The 15,665-nt window shown below is 45.5% G+C and overlaps 2 protein-coding genes across 2 annotated transcripts; one reads left to right on the top strand and one right to left on the bottom strand.

Annotated features, from left to right (window-relative positions):
• Positions 1–6,670: 6,670 nt before the first annotated feature.
• On the bottom strand, positions 6,671–10,738 carry LOC112895705 (zinc finger CCCH domain-containing protein 11). Its single transcript, XM_025963691.1, has 8 exons — positions 10,372–10,738; positions 10,160–10,244; positions 9,656–9,796; positions 9,475–9,563; positions 8,719–8,907; positions 8,464–8,594; positions 8,288–8,390; positions 6,671–7,195 (listed from the first exon to the last, which is right to left on the bottom strand). The coding sequence occupies exons 1-8, from the start codon at positions 10,546–10,548 to the stop codon at positions 7,010–7,012; spliced, it is 1,101 nt and encodes a 366-aa protein (XP_025819476.1). The 5' UTR covers positions 10,549–10,738; the 3' UTR covers positions 6,671–7,009.
• A 2,069-nt stretch (positions 10,739–12,807) lies between these two features.
• On the top strand, positions 12,808–14,740 carry LOC112891570 (40S ribosomal protein S23). The gene is made up of 4 exons (XM_025958466.1): positions 12,808–12,966; positions 13,895–14,050; positions 14,131–14,257; positions 14,354–14,740. The coding sequence occupies exons 1-4, from the start codon at positions 12,962–12,964 to the stop codon at positions 14,492–14,494; spliced, it is 429 nt and encodes a 142-aa protein (XP_025814251.1). The 5' UTR covers positions 12,808–12,961; the 3' UTR covers positions 14,495–14,740.
• Positions 14,741–15,665: the final 925 nt, after the last annotated feature.

Raw genomic sequence — 15,665 nt, forward strand, 5'->3', positions numbered from 1 at the left:
AGATAGTACCCGAGATCTCAACGGTGCAAAGAAATCCCTCAAAAGCGAATTTCATATCTGTTTAATCTGATACTGTCGATACTGGAGGGCTTAAACAAAGCCGATATGTCCCTAACTCGGTCACTCCCCTGCTAATCATCGTCCAGAGATCGAAGCTAGGAACAGCGGGTGGTGCCTGCTCTGGAAAATTCGCAGGCCACAAGAAAAATCAGGATAAGGCGATAGTTTTCCGTATAAATACAGCAAAGTAATGCGACGGTTAATCATTAACCATCATGTATCACATCGCCACGCAGGAATATCACTACTGCAACCAGAGCATGGCGGTAGGAAGCTGCAACTAGTGTAGTGTCGTTGGATCTTAGTGGCCGCTTTGAGCAATGATTAGGATCACGAGTTAGGCTAAAAGATATCGACATAGCCTAATAGAACATTCACTGGAAATTACTATGAAAAGAGCATGGCGTTTCGAATATAAAAAATACTTGTATGTTATGAAAGCAAGTAATTTTCATCATGAATCTCTTTAAGCCAATCGTATTCATGTGAATGACAAAAATTTCTAAAATGACTTATATTTAAGGTATGTGATAAAATATAGTATATATGCACTTGCGATATATTTTATATATTTTTTCCTCTTGTCTCTCCTACATGGTATCTAAAACATTTAAAATATCTATAAAATGCACATCAGATCATTAAAATACATGTAATATAATCCACAATGTTTTTAAGAGAAATATTTAAGTACTTTACATGTAATGTGCTGGTATTCATGTGACCTTCTCACAAGGTTTGGTTCGGTTACTGCAGAAGAAGGTAGCAGGCAATTATCCATTCAAAAATACCAGGAGGGTTTTAATTTTTAAAAATGAATAGTTTATCAATAATTAGTCAAACTAAAGTTTATTTAGTGTAGAAAACTATTCTTTGCACACTATTTAAATTTTAACTATAAACAATATATTATATCAGAAAAAAGGGTCAAAGTGTGACCTTGAAAATCACCAAAAAAAATTCATATTCTCTTAAACGAAGAGACTAGCACTAGTCCTATAAAGAGGCGCCTGAGAGCATCATGTGCTAGCATTGGCATTTATCATGACATTAGGTCGCCTAATCTCTAATTGCCATGAGGCTAATCCCTCCCTAATCCTGTTTTTTGCTCATTGGCCCGCTTGTCCTTCATGGATGCTTCGAAGATCTCTGAGCATGCGAGGTAAAGGTAGTGGGGAATCAGAGCTGCGAGTAAGTCAAAGTGACACCTTCCCCACTAGCAACAGAGACCACCACATGCTCAAAATAAGCATGCAACTTTATTCCCGGACCCCAGCAGATGGATATGATTAACAAAGAAGAACGCGCGTTCCCATCTCCCAACGCAACATGTCTGAAATCTCCGGCTATAAAATGGTCGCTACCCTGCACACTCCATCCCAAGCCAGCCAGCCAGCTCTCGCCTTCTCCACCAGCAGCGCAGCGCAGGCCACCGGGAGCTACCAGAAGCTCACGCACAGAGCGAGCGGCCAGCGAGAGAGAAAGGAAGCCGAAGAATCTAGCAATGGAGTACGGGTACCCCTACAACGGCTGCGGCGGCAACAAGGAGAAGAGGCCGCCGCTCAAGCGGGGGCAGCTCAAGCTGCAGATCGCCAAGACCCTGCTGGGCAACCTGGTGCCGGCCGGCGCCGGCGCCGCCAACAGGGAGCGCAGCTTCGGGAGATGAGCAAGCTGCTGCTAGCTGATCGATACTTCAGCTGTATGGTGTGTTGCGCTTGACATAGAGAATGTGCAAACTGATTAGTTTTTAGTTTCCTTTCTTCTTTAATTTGGCAGCTGTTGGTGCCAAGTTTCGCTCCTTTGGTTTTCCCCTTTTGCTCACTTTCAGGTTTTAAGCTGCTTGAGCGCAGCTTAGAGCTCTGTTCTTGGGTGAAGCGATGTGGAGAGAGATGTGCATACTCTTCGTTGTTTCATGTATGGTCAGAAGCAATCTATGGTAGCATGATTTTGATGGTAATTGGGCTTTTAATTTCCAAAACCGTGCTGAAATTCAGACCGAGTTGGCTGGTAACCGTTTCTGGACCGTTCGGCCATCTGCTTAACGGGATTCATAAACAGAGGGGTGGCTGCTCTGAACTGAATTCGGAAACACAGGGGTGACATGAGCCTGCCGGGCCCGCGGCTCGCATCACCAATCAACCTGTTGATATACTACAGGTCAAACACAATTGGGCATGGTCAGCGTTTAGCCCAACAACGGAAGCTAAGATGACGTGGCATGGTCAGCGTAAAGCCCCACGCCTCGGAGGCGGCGGGCCTGTAGGCAGGCGAGCGCGGCAGCGACGCCGGCCGGCGACGACCGCGGAGGCATACAGGAACTCCATCTCCTCGTCCGCGTCCGCCGCCGACTTCATGTGCAGCAGAGCACCACCATCCGCCGCCGCGAAGGTTCTAGAAGCTTCCACTTGCTCGGTGCGGTGGCCGGTGGGAGACCAGGAAGGAGAAAAGGGCGCTCCCTATACTACCCTGGGCGCTAATATCAGCCGTGCAAGTGTGATCCGACGGCCCGGAACCACCCAGGGGTGGACGGTATTTCATTTACCGTCAACCCCCGGGGGCGCTACGCCACCGGCGCGCCGCCGCGTTCCGGCCGCTCCATGCGTGGAACGGTGTTGAGCTCATCGCCGACCGGGCGGAGGGATCATGTGCGGTGGCGGTGCCTCGTAGGAGACCGCGCGCTCGGCCGTGTCCGAGAGGGGGAGAGGGAGTGCACGCAGACGGAGGCCGCGCCCGTGCGGGATGTTCTGAGCGTGCTGCAGCTGGAGAGCGATTGGAGAGCCTCCTCACCTCGGCCTCTCCCATGCTGTTCGTCCGTCGCCACCAGCGGCCGCCGGCTGGCACCTGTTCTGCACTGCAACGCCGGCAAGGAAACGTTGCAACGCCCCTGCTAACGGTGCAGGCACTGACGGACGAGTCTTCCCTGACTTTGCCCCGGTCACTAACACATGGGCCTGGCCCCGCGCGTCAGTGAATCCCAAATGCAGAGGGACCAAAGTCAGAGGAACCTTTTCCGGCACTGACACGCATGCTCACTCATGTTTCCTGAAGAGGAAGGTGTCCTTCGATTCGGTGCATGTGCGTCCTGTTCGACTACGGCAGCCGCCCTTGCGCGGCCTCGAGGGTTGTGACTTGCTTGTAATTCATACCCCGGTGACCCGGTGCAGTTCAGAACTTCACTGTTCCGGTGGTCTCTATGCTCTACAAGTGTCAAGTGGTATGGCTGGCCTTTGTGTTGATGTTAACCAACCTGCACTTGTCTGTATCTGATATGATAATTAAACATTGTTCTGCAAATCTTATATGCAGAATCTCAGCAGATCTTTGATATGTACTAGATATCGGAGATCTCAGCTGTACGAGAGAGAAGGGAAAAAAATCCATCAAAAGCTCTTCATATTTGTTCGATATTTGGTTGTAGACATTTACTTGTGAATGTTCAAGATCGAGGTTTTTTTTTAATCTAAAAAAAATGTTCGATATATGGTACAAATATATATACTACTGTTAATCATTAACCATCATGCTAACAAACTTGGCTGTTATCATGTAGTATCACGATGCCAGGAAGGAAAACAACTTTTGTTGGATTAGGATTTAGGAATAATATGCGCAATGATTAGGAGCACTAAGCTAGGCTGAAAGATAACTCAGGGTGATATATGGAGATGCTAGTGAAATCTGCGTCTGTGATAAAGATCTTGTAATATCAACTATTTGTGATTCTCGGTTCGCATTATTCCCTCTTATCTCTTTTACTTGTATCATCCACCGCATCAAAAAAGGTCCCTAAAAAGTTAAAAACACCCCCCTTTATCATTACCTTTTGAAATTACATGGTTATCGTTTTGGGCAAATGTGACTAAGCCTTTTCTAATAACTTAATCACATTCACATGAAGTCTATATACTTTTTTCATAGCCTACAGTATACTAATAATAATATGATCATATATTCTGTCTCTAAGCCTCGGCAACAAACCCATCATATATGATCAAATAGTGTAGAACCCACATGATGTTGATTATAAGTTATGAAATTATAAGCAGTTGCCACTTGCCAGTACTAGTATCTTTTTTTTTTTCCTTTTGATGAAAAATAAAATCCAGCACTACTATCGTTAAGGAAACAGAATGGCATCTGGGAACCCAACCCACTGGCTGAAACCCATGTTGGCTTGTTTTTTCCCATTTCCACGGGCGACGATGACACGGCAGCATGTGACGCCGGCCCGTGAGGTCACGCGCACGTCGTACAATCTCTCCGGATTAGCACACTTTATCTGGGAAAGATTTTAGCTGCAAGTTTATTGAAGCACCCCCAGCCGGCCTTCTTCCTTTCTCGGTTTCTCTCGAACAGTTCCATGGTACTGTTCAGAGAATCCGAACTAACGCACTGCGAAACATGAGATGCGCCGAACCGGCAAGTCGGCAACCGCGACCGGCCACGCACCATGCTCGCCGTTGACGGCTTGACCAATGACCAGCACCCCATTGTTCCTCATCCGTCCACCTTGGCCGCCGCCGGCGGCGAATCGGCGCGGCGAGGATCCGAGGCTCGCCAGGCGTGCACTCTGCGTCCCGTGCGTCTCCCCTGCCTTGCCTTTTCCTCCCTTATTTATACCCGGCTACGGATGGGGGGTTAGTGCCAGGTTGCAACTTTGCAAGAAAGCCAGCCAGCTCTTCACCAAGCACACAGCACACTGCTCCAGCTTGCTGGTGTGGTGCTCGTCGCCACTCAGTAGACCACGCCTGCAGCAGCTAGTGTCTTCGTAGTGAATGGCAACTGCTAGCAGCGATGCCGCTCCGGCCATCAGACGGTGCATCAGCAAGACGCCGTCAGGGAACCCGCTGCCCCGGAGGGGAAAGGTCAAGGAGAGGATCGTCAGGGACATCGCGGGTGCGCTGGCCACGGCGGCGGCCCTCGCCTGCGACAGGACGGCCGTCGCCGGCAAGAAAGACGCCGGGGCCAAGAAGAAATAATCAGAGACAACTAGAGAGACAGGAGTCTGCTAGTCGTAGGTGCTAACTGTACGTAGATCTTGTTGTGTCGAGACCGATGCTCGCAGCACCTGGTGGTTAACCGGGCGGGAGGTAAGGTTGCCTTTTTGTGTGCTTATCTGTTTAGCTAAGAAATGTTTGGTTTTGGTCAGGGAAGTGCACTTGTTACGGTGGTACGTAATAGCTAAGAAATGTTTAGCTAGTAATGTGCTGAACGTGTCTTCTGTTGGGTGTCCAAGCAAGCTTATGGTTGATGGTTGTTGTGTCAAGTTGAGTAGCTCGTAATCAGGGTGTGTGTTGTGTGTAACTGTGCAAGTACTAAACAGGAAGGGTCGACGAGCATTATGTTCTGATATTTCTTGTGTTTTATATGTATGTAACCAAGCATGATAACGAAGATGTTGTTGTGTGTCTAATGCTGTGGCAAGCATAACAGTTGAGCTGAGACTGATGATGACCTGACGAGACGAGCAGAGGTTCTGATGAGATATAAATCATCATCGCCTCAAAAAAGATATAAATCAGCAGGGCGACGGCGGCATCAATTACCGCTGGACCGGAGATTATATCAGTTGGGGGTGGGCGACGGGATTTGGGCAGTTCCGTCGTCATTTCGCTTTGCGCGGGTAGGATCAGGATGCAAGTTATATATATTTTAATTATTGGATCGATCTAAAAATTTAATAAAATAAATTAGAATAGTATCATGCATAAATAAGAAATAAAATAGAGTCACATGCTATCATAATTAATTAGCTGATAAAAAATAATATTAGATACCGCTCGCATCGTTAGCAGTGCCGCACGGTCAGTTAGGTGGCCGACGATAGCTGCCCATGCCCAGGGTCCAAGATCTCACGGTCACGGCCGCCGTGCTGCCGGTGCCGGTGCGTGATATCCGTGGCCCTGGCCCGCTTTTGCACGAGCAGCATATCCTCCAGTCCAACCGGCCGGTCGGTCGGGTAGCGCCGGCCAAGCTGAAGCGCATCTCCAACAGCAGAGCCCAACACCTTTCTGCAGAATTAACCATCACACGCACAGATTGATTCGAGCCGGAATCGAGACAAGTAAATTCCTTCATTGCCGAACACAGGCAGCTATCCTGGAAAAAAAAAAATAAAGCGCCGACTCAGAGGTCCTCGCATCGAAGTTACTACAAGCTTTGGCCGTGTCGTGCCTATCCGTGAATGGTTCGGCAAATCGACAGGAGCAACATGCAGGCGTTGACGAAAAAGGAGATCTATGTTCCGATTATCATTGATGCGAATCATCAGCCTGATCTTATCAGCAAAATCTTGTGCAAGTCAAGGTTCGCAAGATCAGCAAAAACGTCAATGCTATATATCTTAGAATGAGGCAGCCAATTTGTTAAATACTTCAATGCAATAGGAATTTACATAATCATTTTTTGGACACAATGGATGGGGAAAATGTATACAAGTTCACAGCAAGAAACAGTACGTGTTCAATTAAAAAAAAGCATTGTGATGCTATTTTTCGCAGAAAGGAAAAGGATAATCAGAATGGGTTGCTGATAAAAGACAGTGCAGAGCTGCAGATTACTCACGTCGCCGACTGAAAAAAAATCAACAAACTAACTTCATTGTGACTCATCACTGTGTAACGATCGGATCAAAATTTTGCTCACGAGTCCAAAGTCAACAAAAATAATGTAGTCCTGTTATTCACAAGTAGCAGCATATCTCCCAAAAGGGTTACAGGATAAAAGGGCACACGGCAAACATCAATTGTCATGTAATCATAACACTGGGCGTCATCCGTTGATCATTGCTCCCTCGAGATAGCAAGTGAACATTGACACATTGTCTCCTAGAAATCAATTCCACTTGCATCTATGCTCCACCTCCTTTCCGTTTCCAATAGCAACTAGATTGGTTTGAGGAGCCAAAAATAGAGAGCACTTCTCAACAATCTTCCATAATACTACTTGCTCAAGATGATGTTCCCTCGCCAGGCTCTCGGATTTGGATGGAAGTTCTCGAGAGGCTTGCTTCAAGTTCATTTAATTCATCAATGTCCAAGTCGTCATCAACATCGATATCTTCATCATCTGGTTCCTCAACCTCCTTGCCATTAGAAGTTGATGAACTTGGACCTGCATCCTGACTTTTCTTGCTCTGTCGTCACATGGGAGGCAAAATATATATTAGAATAGATCTATAGAGAAAATAGACATTGTGCCAGTTTGCAAACCAGCCTTCATATAGATATACTATCAAAGCATCTGTCAAATTCCATGCTAAAACATGCAGCCAATGCCAGGTATGAAAGCAGTTTGCCTTTAACTAGAAATTAGGTAACAAGGACAATTTCACAAAAAAAAGGTAACAAGGATAAGAAAACGAAATTAGATAACAAAAGTTCCTTTTCTAGAATACACATTTCAATTCATTAAGCTGACATAAATGTGATATCAGATCCATGACTTGATCATCTTTCTGATATAGCTTGTGAAAATTATCAAAGTAGTAAGACATTCTATCTGAGAATAATATCAGGTGTGAGAAAAATAAATCTCTGTGCAGTCCATAGAATCTGTGCAGAATAAGATGCTGGGTTACTTCTAGTTCTTTGATTCTTAAATGCATCCGAAGATTATGTACCAAACTTCTATATGAGTCTTCACAAATAAATGGCGACCTGTGGATTTGTTTGGTGCTCACTATGAACAGTTACAGAAATTAAATTTCCTGAGTCTAGACACTAATTACATAGATCCATTTCAGATGTTTTGATCATCTATCACATGGAGAGCGAAGGGGAAAAAAAAAGAGGGGGGGGGGACTTCCAAGGCTCAGCTAAGACCAATGAACTAAGTCTAGATCTGAACCAGCAACATCCACTTTATGTTTTGAACATTTTAGAGGTCAAGATTATGCATGGATATAGGATGGATATGGTAAATCATGTGAGGACCAAGAAAGGTTTGTTTCTTGAGCAGTTGAGCCTACTCATTCTTGTGTTGCTCCATTAAGATACAGAACATGTCCATGATAATTAGTTTCAGCGGAAACCGGCATGACATATACCACTTTGCATCCGTTTGGGTGGGCGGTGGGATAATTTGTGTTTTGTGGGCAAGGGGTGGGGCAAGGACCAGGTGCTTAGGTCTTCTTCACACAGTCAAATTATTGTCGTACTAACCTATCAGCACTTTGACCATGCCTACTAAAAATGGAACAAATATCATCAAAGGAAGGTAAATTTACCGATTCTGCGTTGGCCTCAGACTCTTCCTCTCTCTCATAAACTTCATATGCTTCCGCATCATCAACGAACACACTTGCATCAGCCATGAACAACTCACGACCGCTGGAAACAAGTACAGCCACATTTAGTACATCAAGAAGGGCAGAAAACAATTAGCTAAAGAAAAAGAGGTTACCTCATGCGATCATTCTTAGCCCTCTCTGCCTTCAAGGCAGCTTGGCCAGCTTCTCTTTCTTCTGCCTTCTTCCTCTTCCATTCCATGAATAATTCCGTGGTCATAGGGGTGGTAGTCTTTGTCTTTTTACGCTGAGAAACCAACACGACAAGACAATATGTAATCACAGCATTAAAGGAATCCAATTACACAAAAGAAATGGGGGAAACAGGAACTTCAAAGTTCCAGAGAAGATGCCTATTACAGTTCATTTACCTGATCTTCAATCTCATCTTCAATAGCTATCTTTTCACTCTCTTCCTCCAGTAAGGCCTTCATTTGGGATTTTAGTATATATCCAGGCGGAAGGGCATGCCTGTAGTGGCAATCTTTACCACCATTTGGGCAAACCCAAAACCAGCCGTACTGTTTCTTCTCCACGGCATCAAGGAAGTACTTACAGACCTGCACAGAACAAACAAATTACCAAAAATGCGTTCCTATTTAACAACAGTTTGCAGACCGAGTACACAAGGCACTACTGTAAATGAATTACCAACTGATGCCAAAGAAACAGTTGTAATACCACGTTTCTAGAGAAAACAAACAACATCATATAAAGAAACGAAACGCTGATTATGAAAGCTATAGCTCAGTCACAATAAAAACTGGAACACTAGTTCAGATGTGCCTTTACATTAGATATCATGGCATGGTAAATCTTTTCAAAATTGCACTCATGAAAAATATATCCAGTGCATATACATTTGCATTCAGTTAGTCAGCATATCACAAATATGAAGCTTTTCTACCAAATGGCAACCCACTAGTATGTTAAGTCACTTAATTATGATTTCAACTCATGAATGTTTCAGACGTAATAATCAAGATGGCTAACAACAATTCTAACAAGTCTAAAACTTGAGAAATTTAGATATGAGCATAACATGCAAAGGAACATAGAAGGGGATGCATCATTTGACAGGAATGAATTACAGACTGATTCCAAAATAGGCTTAGAGTAGTGCGTACAATATCAGTAGGTTTGTTCTGCTGATACTCTGTCTTCTTCGATTCAACAACCTTCTCGAGAGTCTCCTGATCCCAGTCCTCCATGGTTTCTGACCATAACAAATAGCATATGAATTTATCCAAAACCATTTGAATAGAAGAAGGTGATAGCCTAATCATGTTTGAACGTTTGGTCCAATACCTGCATCACGCTTGTCTGTGTAGATATCAATCTTTTCACCCTTCCTCTGGACATTCAGGTCATGTGAGAACTTACACTTAAAACCCTTCTGGCACTGGCCAGCCTTGAAGAACTCGCACAATATTGACTTGGGATCAACACCTGCAGGACATATTTTGAGGCATCAGCATTTGTCGGACTGTCACCAGCATAGCAGCCACAACGCGTAAAACACTAAAACTCCCAGTTGCCCTAATAAATTGCTATGTGTTTGTCCACCCTACAGGGCATGAAAGAGCCCTAAGGTGTTGGGATTTCACAATGCACAACTTACACTGAACAAATTAAGCAAACCCTTTCAAACAATGACGCTAACATTGCGCAGACCACTTTTTGGTACTAAAAGTGACATCAAAAGGAACTGTGTGTCATTCATTCCATCCACATGTAAACCGAAACGAACTATACATCATATATAGGATGGGGCTACTCAAGACGCCTAAGCGCAATGAGAAGATGCCTTACCAACTGGGACCTTGGGCTGGCTGACGGCGACCTTGAACAGATCATTGAGCTCCTTCTCGCGCGCCTTCTCCTCCTCCTTCTTTTTCTGCACACAAACATCCACATCCACATCCACATCAAAGAAAAGAAGAAACATCAAGAGAGCTAGGCAATCGGAGGAAGAAGCGACGGAAGCGCCCGCGAGGGCTCTCGATCTGAGCGTTCTCTGGTACCTTGGCGGCAGTCTTGGTCGGGTCGGGCTTGGGCTGGACGGCCTGGTGCAGGGACTGGACGTACTTCTGGACGTTCTTGCTCTTGTTCTTGTTCTTGAGCCCGAAGGTCTTGTCCTCCACGACCTTCTGCTTCTTCGCCAGCTCCGCCTTCGACGGGGCGGCCTTCTTCGGCGGCATCCTGTCCCGCGGCTCCGATTCCCGCTGTCGCGAAGGTCGGGTTGGGTTCGGGAGCGGGTGGCGGGAGGAGGAGGAAGCGGCGGCGAGGGAAGGAGAGGAGGGTTTCGTGGGTTTGGGGCTGCCTGTGAGGAAGGGGAAGCCGGAGGCGGAGGCGGAGGCGAGGAGGAAGTTTCTAGAGATGGTGGAGGTCACGTGGCAATGTGAGGAAACGGGATTGGATGGTGGTTGTGGATATTGGGCCGCCCGGTGAGGGCTTCTTGACGGGCACGCTGGGCCTTCGGCCTTGCTAGGGTCAGAACGAAGTGTACATATTTTCAAATTTCTCCGTTTTTTTAACGGCTTGCCATATTTATTATTAAAAAAGCCCTTATGTTTTGCCACTGCCCTGGCCTTTATTGGAGGTCAAAACTAGGCAGACGCCTCAGTAATCAAAGCTAGGACTTAGAGGATCCAACCCATTGACCCTCTCACTGAGCTAACGCTCAGTTTCTAACAGCTTGCCATATTGAAATGTTTGCCCGCAGAAAATGGCATTTGTCGTGCTATAGGATTCAGCGGTAGGGTATAGCATGCCTTTTCTACTGCAATAGGCAGCGGTTCCGCGAAACCGCTATAATTCCACTATAGCACTACTATAACCTGCTATTTAAAACATTACTTTGACAATATATTCCGATTTACATGTACATCATAATTTTTTCATATACACTCTTGTAAAAATGCTTACTTGAGTCCACATTTGAAAAAACATAATACATATATGCACAGTCGTTCCTATGGTCACATTCACGTACACCCTACTCCTTTTAGCATCTATAAGAGATTGGGTCAAACATGATTTTCGGTGCAAAATCATTACCAACATCTCACAACCGATTAGCACATCACCTATCACTTTAAGAATTGCACAATTTACTCCTAGAATAAATTCAAGACTCCGGATGGGCATGTGATCCATGCACTCGTATCATAATTTGAGTCCACATTATATTTGTATACAAGCGAAAATCCCATCCATCATGTACTATTTCTAGAGTCAAAGTGCAAGCCTTGGTGTCAAAGTGAAACACTCATACCCATGTTAAAAAGAGAACAATTTCGTCAATGAGGAAAGAAAATAAAATATTAATTAATTGGCCTATCCTAAATGATATATATTTAAAAATAGAGAGAGTATAATTCACTTATAAAACAACTAATATTATTTTAGATCTAAAGTGGCATATGGGGGGGTAGTAGCGATATCTTTCCTGATCAAGAAAAAACGGTGCTATAACACTTTAGGCATTTTTGGTAGGGCTTCGGCTCCTAAAAAATAGCTCCGGTTCCGGCTTCTCTGGTAGAGCTGAAACCATTTTGAAAAAATACAAAGAAAGTATGAAATAACCACAATACCCTTCTTTTTTATTCTTCTTATTTATTTTCCTTTCTTCCCTTCTTTTTCTATCTTATCCTTTCTTCCCTTCCCGCCCGATCTGCATCCTCCCCACCCCTCGACGTCCGCGGGCTGCGGCAGGCCGCCTCCTCCGCCTCGGGCTAGCACCGGCGGCCGCCGCCTCCTCCGCTATGGCTCGCCGCCGCCCGGCTTCCCTCTCGCCCCGCCACGCCCTGGGCCACGGGCTCCCGCCGCTACCCGGCCTCCCGTCCCGCCCCACCGCGCCTTGGGCTCCCACCGCCGCCTAGCCTCATACAGCCGGCGCGGCGGGCCGAGGAGTAGTGGCCGGCCGCCGTGAGGAGGCGTATGGTCTGTTTGGTTGCCTGCCGACAGCGCCACACCGCACCTAAGGTGCGGTGGCCGATTTGACCACCGCACCTGCGGCGCGAGATGTGTGGCGTGGCGCGGCGTCCGAGGCAGGCAACCAAACACGCCTGTAGTGCGCGCAGGGGGAGAAGGGGAGGTTTAAAGGTATTAGGCAAGATGGAAGAGCCGGAGACCGTGCGAAGCCACCTATTGTGGCTTCTCCTTCACCAGATAAAATTTTGAAACTTCATCACCGCAGCCGCGTGCGTGCACCCTGTTTGAGAGGGCTCGAGGAACCGGTTTGGTGGAGGCCTGCTGCCAAAGGCTCTTTTATATCACGTCCGCGGCGCTATTCACCACGAGCCAAATTTCAAATCCGCAGGCTGGCCCACAAATCCAGAGCCTTTCTGTGTGTCGACGTGGCAGACCAGGTTCACCGCGCCAATCAGCCTCCACTCAGCATCGGAACCGTTGGTTCCCTAGAAGCACGGATCACAAAGCAGGAACCAGCACAGCCAAACCCTAAACACCAAAGCCGCCGCATATAAATTTTGTCACCTCCCCTCTTCTCCCTTCTCTTGCAGCCGCCGCCGCTCCCAGCCCGTGCTCCGCTCCTCGCCGCCGCCGCCGCCGCACCTCCGCCGCGAAGCGCTTCGGAACACTTCCGTCAACATGGGGTAGCTCACTCTCTCCTATTCGCGCTCTTTTGATCTCTTCGTGTCACCGTCTGTTTTCTGGCCTTAGCGATTATGAATCCAGTGTGGTTTGGTGTGTCTGCACCTAGTAGCGTGATGTGTTCTTGCCCTGATGCGCACTATACTACGTGATTTCCATGCTTTGTTGCGGATTTTATCCCTGTCTGACTGTGTATTGAAAATTAGTTGATTATTAAGTCCGATGAACCAAGCTTATTGACGGTCCAGTGCTGATCAGATTCAAAAACGTCAGTGCTAAACATACTCATAAGCGATAATAATCCGTTGCTGCCGTGTAGAGATATCTTTCTTGATCCGGTTACTTGGATCTGGGAAGTTATGCGTGGTAGCATACACTTATTTCTTCTGTAACATTTCACAAAGTCGTCATTGGTGCCGTGAAACATTTTGTATGTGGTTTACCGAATTTTGTCCTTGAAGAGTTCAATCCATCCAAGAGTCAACCATTAGGCAATTCCAGTAAAAATGTAGTAGTGGTGGAGTGGTGCTCTTTAAGTTTCGTGTTCTGAAGAATTATTCTATTGTACAGTGAGGTGATAGAACTTCAAGTCTCTTTATTAAAACTATTATTTGTTGGTAATTGGTTATAGATAAATGTGGCAGCATCTGGAGTTTTATGCTTAGATACAACTTTTTTGCTCATTTCAAGCTATGCCAACTGTTGATTGATTCTGATGTTGTGATCAGGAATTTTGACCAGGGCTTTTTTCTGTTATTGATTATTATAACTATTGTGTATCAACCTGATGGACCCTAAAAATGCTTTTTCCTAGCACACTGCTATTAGGTATTTTGCTTGGATGGACTGCCAATTGTAGCATGGTAGTATTTTTGTGGTTGTGCTGTCTGCTTTAGCTGTGAATATTCATGTTTAAGTTGTCTTATACAGGAAGACGCGTGGTATGGGAGCTGGGCGCAAGCTCAAGACCCACCGCAGGAACCAGAGGTGGGCTGACAAAGCATACAAGAAGAGCCATTTGGGCAATGAGTGGAAGAAACCCTTTGCTGGGTCATCTCATGCCAAGGGCATCGTTCTGGAGAAGATGTAAGCATATGCTGAAACTTTGTTATTTTTTACACCTCACTTTGAATGCAACTGAGCAAATGACACTGATTCAATTGCAGTGGTATTGAGGCCAAACAGCCAAACTCTGCTATCCGTAAGTGTGCTCGTGTTCAGCTTGTGAAGAATGGCAAGAAGATTGCTGCTTTCGTGCCAAATGATGGTTGCTTGAACTACATCGAGGAAAATGTATTCTTCATCCAGAGCTCTTTAAGTTTCAATGCTTGTCTCGAAACCTATGGTGCATCAAAAATATGACTTGTCTTTCCTTGTGTCTCTGTCCAGGATGAGGTGTTGATTGCTGGATTTGGTCGTAAGGGTCACGCCGTGGGAGATATTCCTGGTGTCCGGTTCAAGGTCGTCAAGGTCTCGGGTGTGTCTCTGCTTGCCCTTTTCAAGGAGAAGAAGGAGAAGCCAAGGTCTTAGATTGCTCTCAACACTCGATATCAGCAAGCATGGAGTAGAAAGTTTGAAGGCTTTAGATGTTTAAGAATGGCTGCTTGCTATGTTTACAGCGCACCCTTGCAGTTGTTAACCTAAGATTGTGTTGGTGAAAACTTCCTGTCAGACTTTGCTTATGTTAAGAGAATAGTACTATCGTGAGTTTTGTTCACCGAGAATGTTGGTAGCTTGCCTTATTTGGACACATCCATATCTGGTTTTTGCGATCCATATCTGATCATTTTGCGTTGAGGTTACATTGCTCCCTGGTTCTCAGCGCAATTCGTTCCATTGCTTGTACTCGAACCGGTGCTCATACTTTTCCTGTGATGGGGTGCCTATGTTGTGATAAAACACTGTCTGGGATGCAGCTTATGGTGTGATAAAACAATGTCTGGGATGCAATGGTGATTTCGCAATAGGGAAAAATGCTTTGCACCTTGAGGCTCTAACCATAACAATTTTTGTTCTACTCGTTGAATTCTACTAATGATTGGATTGTGATACATGATTATCTTGAAAGCTATACAGATGTTTGGATGCAAGTGACAGCTTATAACACCACTCCTGAAATTCACCTTACAACAATCCTGGAAAATTGGGGCTTGCTAGGTTACAACCATGTCTCTCTATCCTTGTCATACTTTGGTGACATTACCTCGGACTCTAACCCTAACCTTGCTAGATTCGAAGAATATGGAACCCAACTTGAATTTCCACGTTGAGGGGCAGCCTAGAATTTAGAGTGTGTGAATTGAAGAAAGTACTGAAATCATTGAAATTAAGTACAAGTTTTGTTATGACACTTCATCTGTGGAACGTTGGGTTAGAGAAACGAGGCGATGCATCATCGTTTCGCTGCTAACAATTTTGTATGGTTTTGGCAGTAGAATAAACTGATTCATCACCATATCATCCCTCACAACACAGTTAAAGTCTAAATTAACGAGGAATAGATTCATCCCACTAAAAATCAATGGATAGCTGACCATTTCATTATAGATAAGTTGATTCCTCATAAGGCATTTGGCTGATTGGTTCCATAGACCTTGACTCCTATTCAAATTTGCTATAATGATGCGGAGAATTAGCAAAATAATCCTGTCAATTGGTATGGCAAGTCTTTTAAATTGTTGTGCGGTTCAATCTCTCAACA

Source organism: Panicum hallii, chromosome 5, assembly GCF_002211085.1.
Source record: "Panicum hallii strain FIL2 chromosome 5, PHallii_v3.1, whole genome shotgun sequence".
NCBI lineage: Eukaryota > Viridiplantae > Streptophyta > Magnoliopsida > Poales > Poaceae > Panicum > Panicum hallii.